At 32.5% G+C, this 11,656-nt stretch overlaps 1 protein-coding gene, 1 long non-coding RNA gene and 1 pseudogene across 2 annotated transcripts; 1 reads left to right on the forward strand and 2 right to left on the reverse strand.

The window, feature by feature from the left end:
• Positions 1 to 726: 726 nt before the first annotated feature.
• Positions 727 to 2,521, reverse strand: LOC149512790 (uncharacterized). The gene is made up of 2 exons (XR_016331353.1): positions 2,401 to 2,521; positions 727 to 1,154 (listed from the first exon to the last, which is right to left on the reverse strand). It is a non-coding gene; the product is annotated as an uncharacterized LOC149512790 (long non-coding RNA).
• Positions 1,167 to 5,469, forward strand: LOC111306405 (endoglucanase 25-like; annotated as a pseudogene).
• Positions 5,470 to 5,602: 133 nt separating this feature from the next.
• LOC111306043 (uncharacterized) lies at positions 5,603 to 8,811 on the reverse strand. The gene is made up of 9 exons (XM_022903943.2): positions 8,541 to 8,811; positions 8,323 to 8,453; positions 8,138 to 8,223; positions 7,906 to 8,000; positions 7,004 to 7,100; positions 6,769 to 6,883; positions 6,412 to 6,566; positions 6,137 to 6,262; positions 5,603 to 5,964 (listed from the first exon to the last, which is right to left on the reverse strand). The coding sequence occupies exons 1-9, from the start codon at positions 8,720 to 8,722 to the stop codon at positions 5,737 to 5,739; spliced, it is 1,215 nt and encodes a 404-aa protein (XP_022759678.1). The 5' UTR covers positions 8,723 to 8,811; the 3' UTR covers positions 5,603 to 5,736.
• Positions 8,812 to 11,656: the final 2,845 nt, after the last annotated feature.

Below are 11,656 nucleotides of genomic sequence, written 5' to 3' on the forward strand. Positions count from 1 at the left end.
TCATATGCCAACTGGATTTTAATATGAGAAAAACATTATATTGAACTAGAGTATTATATGAGACAACTTACCTGGCATTTCTAAACCAAATCCTGAAATTAGCAATGGAAAGGAAGACACGGACCACAAAAGAACTCTATGCATTTGCCCCTGTAGAAAATTTATTTAAAGCACATTTACCAACATAGCATTCAATATCATTAGCATAACCCTTTTTTCTTTTTAGGCAAGGAATGTTCATGATTAGATTAGCACAGATGCAGATATCCTACCAAACAATAAGAAGAATGATACGTTATAATGCAGAAGTATATGTCCAAAATGCAATCCCACAAAACAAGAGAGAACAGCCATTAATGAACTGCAGAAATTCCTCGTGGGAAAAAAAATAAGAATTCCAAGTATACTACCAAGCAATAAGAATGGCATATTTGGTATTTAAAGATCTTCAGTTGTGTGTGGACTTTAGATATCTCAATTGCGTTACAAGTAGTTCATAGAGCGGACATATAGAACCTTGAAAGTAAGTGCCACATATTGAATACATAATTTAACTCACGATTGTGTATGGGATCAGCTAGTGGACAGATTCAAGCTTGGAGCTTGAAATTCCCGCTTTGGAACCTACATTTCATGATAATACTTATGAACGCTAAGTCAATAAAACAGATAGGTCGACAATGGAAACCATTGCACTAATTATTTTTGACACCCAAAAAAATCAACTTGAGAAATTGCATGCAATGTGCAAGCTGTGTTTTTGTTCAGTAAATTCTACATCTTTCCACTGTCAAGCTTGATGAATACTTTCACCCGAAAGAAAAAGAACATTAGCATCATAAATTCATTCAAGTTACAACATGACTTCCTCTATCAAACCTAGAGATGATGACCATGATGCAGCTGTTCAGCAGAGCATTCTTAAATAAAAGCTCTGTCAAGCTAGCAATTGTATGAAAGCAAGGATAAGAAACTAGGAACCCAGAAGAGAAGACAGAAAGATACCAAGTTAATTAGTTTAAGGTGAACGCAAATAGAAACATTGCACAGCCGCCAGGAAAATGTCACGAGGAGCTAGAGCATATATTATGAGAGCATTCATTCTCATCCACTGGAGTAACAACATAGGCTTTCTAAAATGTTTGATATCATACCTGCATCAAAGACAGTAAAACGCCTGTGCTTAGTTGCATTCCTCATTACTTCAGAAATATAATCCCATTTTACAGAAGACATTACGCAAGCAATGCATCATGCAGATCATTAGCATTAAGCAGATTTCAAATGAACAAAGATTTCTTTTGCACTTCAAACATACCTTTATATAGTGCTCAATGATCTTAGTGATTCAATGCATTAATCTTGCAATGCTTTCTATTTTTACAGTGAAGTAAATTAAGAAGAAAATTTTGCCAGCTCAGAGCACGCTTCTAAACAAGAAGAAATTCATGCTTTTCATTTTTACTAAATTAACCAAAGGAGTTCAAATTCAAGAGACACACCCCAAAAAAAAAAAAAAAAAAACAAACAAACATAAAAGGAAAGGAAAACAATGCCAGAAAGAACAAACATATGGGGTGGTGCGTTTGAATAACCATAGAAGAAGATCAAGGCATTGACAATGGCGGCTATTATGATGGAGCAGCATATCAATCACCCTCGGAAGAAGAAGCGAAGCAAGGGTGGTTATTAAAACCAGCGATGGGGATGGAAAGGAAGAGGAGGAAGAAGAAACGTTGCATGAATATTAATCCGACGGTGGTGATCCGGACTCTGGTGTCGGTTGCCATATTGGTCGGAGTTATAGCCCTCATCGCTTTTCTAGTGACTCACGCCCACCCCCACCGAGCCCGCCCTGTCCAGGACAACTACACCATTGTTCTTCAACGGGCGCTTGTGCTCTTTAATGCTCAAAGATGTATGTCTCTTTGTTTCTCTTCTAGTAATTAGCATATCCAAAAAATAAAGACAGATTAATGAAATTCCCTGTGAACGAACATATTTTAGGTATATTCATATGAAGTTCTCTTCCTTTCCATACTATATATCCATCCAGTTTATCATTTGCCAACATCTTTTTTAAAGAAATTTCATCAAAAATCTTAACTTGGTGTTATTGTTTATCAATGAATTCTTCTCTAATTTGCATAGCTGGAAGACTCCTGGCAAATAACAACGTTTCATGGCAGGGTGACTCCTCCTTGGATGATGGAAATGGCTGTTTGAAGGGGCTGGAGGGTGGCTACTATGATGGCGGAGATGCGGTCAAGTATAGCTTCCCCGCATCTTTTGCCATGACCGTTTTGAGTTAGAGCGTAGTAGAGTACAGTGCAAGATATGAAGCTGCTGAAGAGCTAAACCATGTCAAAGACATCATCAAATGAAGCAAGGATTACCTACCGAAGACTTTCAACTCCTCTGCAGATACAGTAGACAAGGTTGTTTCACAAGTTGGAGAAGTAAATAATTCTTCAGAGGGGAGAACTAATGATGGGAACTGTTGGATACGTGCCGAGAGCATTCATTACCCAAGGCCTGTGATTCCATGTTCCACCTGCCCAGCTTTAGTAGCAGAAATGGCTGCTGCCTTAGCCGCTGCATCCATTGTTTTCAAAGATGACCAAGAATACTCAAAGAGATTAGTTCATGGAACTGAAATACTCTTTAAGTTCGCTACAAGGGAGGAAGGTGAAAATTACGCTGGAGGTCCAGATCCCCCTTCTCATTTTTATAATTCCTCTGATTTTTGGGACGAGTTTGTTTGGGGAGGAGCTTGGATGTACTGTGCAACTGGAAATTCTTCCTATATTGACCTTTTTACCTAACCTGGTGTGGCGAAACACGCTGATGCTATCTGGGGAGGCCCATATCGTGGAACTTAGTTGGAACAACAAGCATGTGGGTGCTCAGTTGCTTCTGAGCCCCATGGGAATGTTCTTAGATTACGGCTATCCATATGAAGAGATGGTAAAGACCTTTCACGAGCAGACAAGTGAAATTATGTGCTCATACCTTCCAGACTTCCCCAACTTCGACAGGACGAGAGGAGGCCTAATAGAATTAAAACGTGGGTTGCCTAAACCTCTTCAATACGTTGTGAATGCAGCTTTCCTGGCTGCCATGTATACTGATTACCTTGAAGCTGCATTCACACCAGAATGGCAGTGCGGACCTAAATTATATACAAAAGAAGCATTTCGAGATTTTGCAAAAACACAGATCAATTACATCCTGGTGAGAAATCCACAAATTATGAGTTATGTTGTTGGCTTTACTGGCCAATTCCAGCAGCATGCGCACCACAAAGATGCATCAATTCCAAGCAACATCAAGCATCAGAACTGTCAAGATGGCTTAGAATGCTGGGACAGTAAAAAGCAAAACCCAAATACAATTGTTAAAGCCATGGTTGCCGGACCTGATAAGGGCGACGGCTTCCATGATAATCGCTCCAACTACAATTACACAGAACCAACAATTGGTGGAAATGTATGTTTGGTTGCAGCAGTTGTGGCTTTGTTGGATAGAAGTACTCCGAGGATTGACAAGAACACCATATTCTATGCAATTCCTCCATTTTCTACCCTTGTTGAGAATATTGACTCAAATCCCATAAGAGATTTGTTTGAGATTTGTTAGAGATTTGTTTGAGATTTCTCAAATATTGTTTGATTGACAAAAAGACTTGCAAAAGAAGAATTTTAAGAGAAAGAAGATTCTTAATAGGTAAGTTTGACTTGCAAGAGAAGAATTTTAAAAGGAAAGGGATTCTTAATAGGCAAGTTTGACTTACAGGAGAAGAATTCTAAGAGGAGAGAGATTCTTAATGGGCAAGTTTGTATGGTTATAAATAAGTGAAATCTCTACAGGATTAGGTATGAGAAAAAGATGTAAGAGAGTTGTAGAGTTTTATGGGATAGACACCCCATAAGAGTATTGGGGCTCTACGTCTTATGGGTGTGTATGTTTGTTTGTGAGTGGACTAGAGGAGATTAAGAGGGTCCACATAGGTATGATGTATGGGAGCATATGTGTATGTGTTTGGTTGTGTTGAAATGGTGCACAAGAGTTTGTGTTTGTGTTTGTTTGGGTTGAAAATACTTTATAAGACTAGAGGAGATTGATAGTGTCTTATGAGTATTGATTGTTGAGTGAGATTGATGATATGATGTAAGTTTGTAATTCTCTACAACTAGTGGATCTTGTTTCTTATCCGTGGATGTAGGTCAGTTGGACCGAACCACGTTAAATTATTGTCTCTTGTGTGTTTGATTTATTGTTTGATTTCGCTTCTGTTGGTGTGATTGGATTGGAAGCTTTTAGCCCAACAAATGGTATCAGAGTTGTGGTGTTCCCCAACAAGTGGTATCAGAGCTGAAGGTTCGAAACGTGAGAAGAGTTAAAGATTCAAGATGTGGGAAGAGCCGATGGTTCGAGACATGGAAGGAGTTGACAGTTCGAGATATGGGAAGAGCTTGGTTTGAGACATGAGAAGAAGTAAGCTTAGAGGAGCTCGATTCAAGAGAAGAGTTCGAGTTTAAGTTTTGAAGATTGAGGATTGGTTTGTATGAAGCGTGAAGACATAAGAGAAGAGAAGATGATTGTGAGACTTTTATTGCAGGTGGAGCCAAGCATGTCTAGCATGAAGATAGATGATTGATGGAATTTGAGTCAAGGTGGAGAGTGTTGGGAATATTGACTCCAATCCCATAAGAGATTTGTTTGAGATTTGTTTGAGATTTTTCAGATATTGCTTGATGAATAAGAAGACTTGCAAAAGAAGAATTCTAAGATAAAGAAGATTCTTAATAGGTAAGTTTGACTTGCAAGAGAAGAATTCTAAAAGGAAAGGGATTCTTAATAGGCAAGTTTGACTTACAGGAGAAGAATTCTAAGAGGAGAGAGATTCTTAATAGGCAAGTTTGTATGGTTATAAATAGGTGAAATCTCTACAGGATTAGGTATGAGAAAAAGATGTAAGAGAGTTGTAGAGTTTTATGGGATAGACACCCCATAAGAGTATTGGGGCTCTACGTCTTATGGGTGTGTATGTTTGTTTGTGAGTGGACTAGAGGAGATTGAGAGGGTCCACATAGGTATGATGTATGGAAGCATATGGGTATGTGTTTGGTTGTGTTGAAAGGGTGTACAAGAGTTTGAGTTTGTGTTTGTTTGGGTTGAAAATACTTTATAAGACTAGAGGAGATTGAGAGTGTCTTATGAGTATTGATTGTTGAGTGAGATTGATGATATGATGTAAGTTTGTAATTCTCTACAACTAGTGGATCTTGTTTCTCATCCGTGGATGTAGGTCAGTTGGACCGAATCACGTTAAATTATTGTCTCTTGTGTGTTTGATTTATTGTTTGATTTCGCTTCTGTTGGTGTGATTGAATTGAAAGCTTTTAGTCCAACAAATGATATCAGAGCTGTAATGTTCCCCAACACCCCTCAACCCCTACCCCGACTGCCATATAAACCATGAGATCATTATCTTCTTTTTTTCAATAAGATAATACCCTTTCAGTTAGAGAATTTAATGCTTAGTAATTTTTTTGTTAGTCAGCTTGTTGAAGGACAAAATTCTGTTTCATAGCTATAGTTTCAAAAATGTCTAATACTCGATACAAAACTTCCTCTATTAGATAAAATTTGCTGATTTGTTTTTACAATGAACTTTTATCACCGAATTGGCCCACTATTAAATCCACCAATTGTAAAATATCCGTATCTTCACTAATATTGTAGCTTGGGACAACCACCAGCATTCATAAGCTCACCAAACTTTTGTGCTGCAGCCGTCAAAGTGGCATCACTTTTGCAGAATGCAACCCTGATATATTTCTTTTGATAGTTGCGACTTTCCTCAGATGGTTGATCCAAAGAAGACTCTCCATGGAAAAATCCTCGCCCCGGTACAACAACCACCCCTGCTTGTTTGATTAATTCCTTCACATATTCAACCTGAAAAAGGTAGAATCGTCATTTATTACACCAAGTTAAGTGCTGTCAATAAAAGTTAAATTAGTTCCGCTAGTGATTAGCTGTATAAGAAGCCTATTGAGGACTTGGACAAACACTTTTTATGATTTCTTAAGAGGTTGGACCTCCAGAATAAAGGATATAATGTACTTACATCAGAAAGCAAGCAAGTACCAGGAAGCTCTGCAAACAAAAAGAAGGAACCCTGAGGCTTAAACTGAATCTGAAAACCAACCGAAGTGAGCAACTTCACACTGAAATCTCTTTTTAGTTGATATTCCTGTTAATCAACACGAAAAAAGTGAACATTGAATTAAAGCAAAGAATTTCATGATATCAAGTTTTAATCGCATTAAACAAATAAGTAAGAATTGATAATTTTCTATCCACTTTATAGGAACAAGTAAAGAACTATTTTCCTGAACCTACTCTTCTCAGTTTTTCGAAATATTTGCTGGGGCTTCTCAAAGCTGTTAAGGCAGCTTCCTGGAAAGGTGCTGGAGCAGAATCTGTAATTTTGACATGAATGTTTCGGATTGCAGATGCAGCAGAAGCTGGAGCAATAGCCCATCCAATTCTCCATCCTGATAAACATAACCATGAAACTCTAATTCCCAAATAATAACCAAATGGAACAACTTTCAGGACGATGTGATTGAAAATCAGAATCTTTACAATGTTCAAGGAAGACAATGCAAAACATGTACCTCCAACAGATATTAAGAAAAAATGATATATTCTAACATTTTTACAGTTAAATTCTAAGCCTAGTTTTGCATTTTGTACCTGTAACGCTAAAAGTTTTAGACAAGGAGGATGTGATAATAGTCCGCTTTTGCATTCCTGGAAGCGAGGCAAAGGATATATGCTTTAGGTTGTCAAATGTTATGTATTCGTATACCTGCAGATATAACCAAGAAATAATATATAAGATAGTGGTCCTTCAAACCTCAAAGAAATATTTTACTCATCTCCCCTGATTTCATTCATGCTTCACAAGTACAAGCAAGTTGAATCGTACTTCATCTGTTATAGCCAGGCAATCCCATCTGCGACAACCTTCAGCAATAACTTCTAGCTCACCTCTGGAGAAAACTTTGCCAGTTGGGTTATGAGGACTGTGCCCTTCATATCAGAACACTGTTAGAACATATATTAATGTCGTATCAGTTACAAGTATATTACTAGTAAAAAATTTTGCATATCATTCTCAATTTCATTGGGGGTTTAAGATATTATTGAATTTGCCCAATCATATATCAGCAAAATCAAGCCAAGCCATGCCTAGGCCTCTGCTGTTTTTATTTCTTTTAAACATAAATGATATAAATCATCATTAGTATATTGATTGTTTCACCTGAAATTGCAAGCAAAGATGGGAAAAAGACAAGTATAGAGCATTATAATCCTTATAGAAGGCAACAACTTCACAAATCAAGTGCAACAAAAAAGCTATTCATTCATCAAACATTTAACTTCCATACTTCTTCACCTGCATTACAAGTTACAGCCTGATGAACCTCAGAAGAAAGACATTTTGGATTTCTAACGGATTATGCATTAAAACGATTAGATCATAAGCCAGAATTAATCATAAAAGCTTAATGCAAGTTTTACAACTTCATAGTATCATTTTTTTTTACTACAACAACAACAAACTACGTCTCATATCTCATAACTCTGGGGTCAGCTGTATGAAAGACCAAAGGAGAATCATGTTAGGTTCTAGTTTTGAATCTTCTTGCGTCACTCATTTCTATCCACAACAACCTTTTCATCTACTTCCTTGACCTTCATATCATTTTTTTTTTTGCTAAAAACCTAAATATATATGGTAGTGTTTCTTATATATTGTATATATGACTCCGGAATAAATGATTTAAGAGTGACTTTTAACTGTAAAACACATGAAAATTATCTGACCTGTTTAATACTATAGCCTTTGTTCTGCTAGTGAAAGACCTCATCAATTTGTCAGGGTCCAAGGTCCACTGAGGCGGATCCAGCGCCACATACACCTGCAATGTCCATTTTTGTTCACTTTAACAGAGTCAATAATTATCAGTTCTAACAGGAAATCCTTGGCTTTTACACAATGCATGGCTAATATTCTTAAATCTCAGCTCTGATCACTAATTGATAACTAAAAGCTTACAGGAATTCCTCCAGCCATGGTTATGCTTCCTTCATACGTTTCATAACAAGGGTCAAACAGCACAACTTCATCTCCTCGGTCTATAACTGTCCAGATAGACGCATAATTTACAATAATAAACAAACTGAACCAAGAAAAAGATTTTTAAAAAAAGGCATTAATTGCAACTAAAGAAGAAAACATACCGGAAAAAATAGATGCTGCAAATGCCTCAGTTTGTCCACAGCAAATAGCTATATCCGTCAAAGGGTCAACGTTCAAACCATGCATTCTCTTCATTATAAGAGCCAAGTGATCACAAATACCTTGCACATGCCTTCCATTACCAAAAGTCGATAAATTTTAGTACCATTGCCTTTGAAAAAAAAGAACGGACGACAAAAAGATAATGAACAAATTAAACCTGTACTGATTGAAGTCAGAATTAATGGCTGAAACGGCAGCTTCTTTGATACAAGGAGGAGCAGGAAAGTCAGGGAAGCCCTCAGCAAGGTTTATGGCGTTACATCTCTGAGCAAGGTGTGAGAGCTCTTGTATTGGAGAAGGAGTAAACTTCTTTGCAACGGAGGATAACTTCTCTTCCATGACTATTTCCAGTCTCTGTTTCGTCAATACTTCTGTTGTACCTTATCTTCTTGAGTTCAAGTATGATTTCTGCCCTCTCTACACTTCCAGGGCGTGTTTGGTTTCTGGTATATAAGGAAACATTGTTTCAATAAAAACGGCGTAGCTTTAGCCTTTAACGAGGTCCCACGCATGGATTATAACTTTATCAACCAGATAAGCTCAAGATACTATAATGGGTATTTCACTATCTTGTATTTTAGTTTTTGATTATAATATTTTGGGGAATTGCCAATACATTTCAATGCTAGGGAGTATTAATGACAAAACTAAAGCTTGTGTTGGAATGGAATCCCTCCCACCGTCCATGAAGCATATAAAGTCGGTCGGGACAATTATTTGCCTACTGTCAGCTACTCTTATGTGTATAGTATGAGTACAAGCAATTTGTTATAATTGGAATCACTTTTTTTATTTGTAGACTAGACTAATCGTTGTCTTTAAATAAATATATACACACATTCATGTTCAAAAAATTACTCGTGTTAATATAATCAATGTATAAATAATGTATTCTTAATGCATTTTATAAAGTTTTAATAAATTAATTTAGAATCTACTTAACATTTAATATAAACTTTTTTTTATTTATATGAGATGCTATGCTTGTTTTGTAATCATAACAATGTTCAAAACTAATGTTAATTTATATATATATATATATATATAGTGCACAATTTTTTTTTTTAAAATTTATATAATGCACAAATTTAAATATTACTAAATTATATATATATATATATAATACTGGCATTTTTATGAGGAAAGTTCAATTACTATGAGTAAATTTATAACAACTTAAAGTGATTTTTTTTTTTGTAAACATGGTAAAAAAATTCATGTGAAATTGAGTGGTAGATATTCATTTCCCTTATTTTTTATTGTAAAATAAAAATCCAATTTGCTGTCAATTTTACTTCATTTTTCTTTTCAATAAATTAAAATAGAGGTAGAATCATCCCAAATTTAACAAGAAACAAAAGCAATGCCCACACTCCGCATGGGATAGTTTTTTCTAATTATTTTATATAAAAATATTAATTTTTAACTAATATTATATGATAATAGTACTAATAAAATCATGATAATTATTTTAAACATATTGATTTTTTAAATTAAAAATAATATAATTTATGTATTCAATTAGTTTTTCTTTTTTTGAAGTAATTAGAAAAATTCATCTCTTTGTTTCCCTTATAAAAACTACCAACAGGGAACTAATGCCATACCATTAAATGCGTTAGTGAAATACCAATCCATGAAAAAAAAATTGTAAACGAACCTTTCCTTTACCTTTTCTCTTAAGAAAACATTTGGTATTTTTGCTAGATCATAATAATAATATAATTACTAAAATAATTTTATTATCAAGGTAATTTTATCATTTGTGATTTGAATTTGTTTAAGTAACAATCATTAATATTTAGTAATTAAAGAATATTGTATTTTATATTACTAAAAATCAAGTATTATTTAATTTAAATGTATGAAAATAACCATAAGTAGTATTATAGTTACATAATTTAATATTTTTAATATTATTTAAATATAATAATTTATAAATATTAGTAATATTTTATTTATTTTATAATAAAATATAATTAAATTATCATATTATTAATATATTTATTGATAAGTAAACAAATTTTTATAATAAAAATTATCTAAACAAATTTAAATTATAAATTAAAACTAATCTATTAAATTTAGAATAAAAAAAACTTATATTATATATAAAATATTAAGAAAACGCACAAATTATTTTTGAATTTATTACAATAAATATTAGTTTTAAAAAGTAACATTTTATAATATTAAATAATTATAATTTTAAGAAAAAATAAGTATTTAATTAATATATTAAATGAATAATATTAACCATTATTAATTTTATGTATCATTTCATATCAATAATAATTTTTTTTTTATCTCTTTATATGAAAATTAAATAAAATTCTATATTTGATTATTTTCGATAATCTAAAATTATTGTTAAGTAAATCACCAAATATTTACTAAATATAATAATATAATTATTATATGTACATCACCATAACTTTTAAAATAATCATCCCACATCAAACATTATTATAAAATACTATTTACACTATTACCACCCCTCTCTCTTTAAGATAGTAAAATTGAAAGCTTTGTCATGAATAGAAAATCCTTCAAAGTTTGCCAAATGTAAAGCAATTCTATATATATATATATTTTTTAAATCGAAATTGTGACATTCAATTGCTGCAGTAAATTTTCGATAGGAAGTTTGATATTATTTTAAAGTCATTACAATAATATAATCATCGAGATAATTTTATTATTAAGATAATCTTATTATTCATTATTTAAAATTATTTTAATCATTAATTCATAAAAATAAAAAATTATCATGTTTTATATTATTAAAAATAAAATATTATTTTATTTAAAAATGTGAAATTAATCACATATATTACAATAATTACACAAGATAATGGTCTTAATATTATTTAAATTGCAATAATTTTAAAATATAGTAATATTTTATTTATTTTATAATAAATATAATTAATTTATTAATTTATTTAGTAGATCAATTAGTTTTTATAATTTATAAAAAATTTGAATAAAAAATAAAATTAATTTATTAAATTATAATAAAAGAAAAATATTACGTATAAAATATTAAAAAATAAAAAGTATATAAATTATTTTTAAATTTATTATAATAAATATTAGTTTGAAAATATAAAATAATTATTAAAATTTTAAAAGAAAACAAATTTTTAATTTATATATTAAATAGATAATATTAATTATTATTAATTTTGTATATCACTTTATTATAATGATAAAAGTTTCTTATTATTTTAGATGAAAATTATATTATTTTTTTGTGAATTTTGATGATAT

This window comes from Durio zibethinus, chromosome 21, assembly GCF_047325235.1.
Source record: "Durio zibethinus cultivar Kanyao isolate XHJ-2024 chromosome 21, ASM4732523v1, whole genome shotgun sequence".
NCBI classification, from domain to species: domain Eukaryota; kingdom Viridiplantae; phylum Streptophyta; class Magnoliopsida; order Malvales; family Malvaceae; genus Durio; species Durio zibethinus.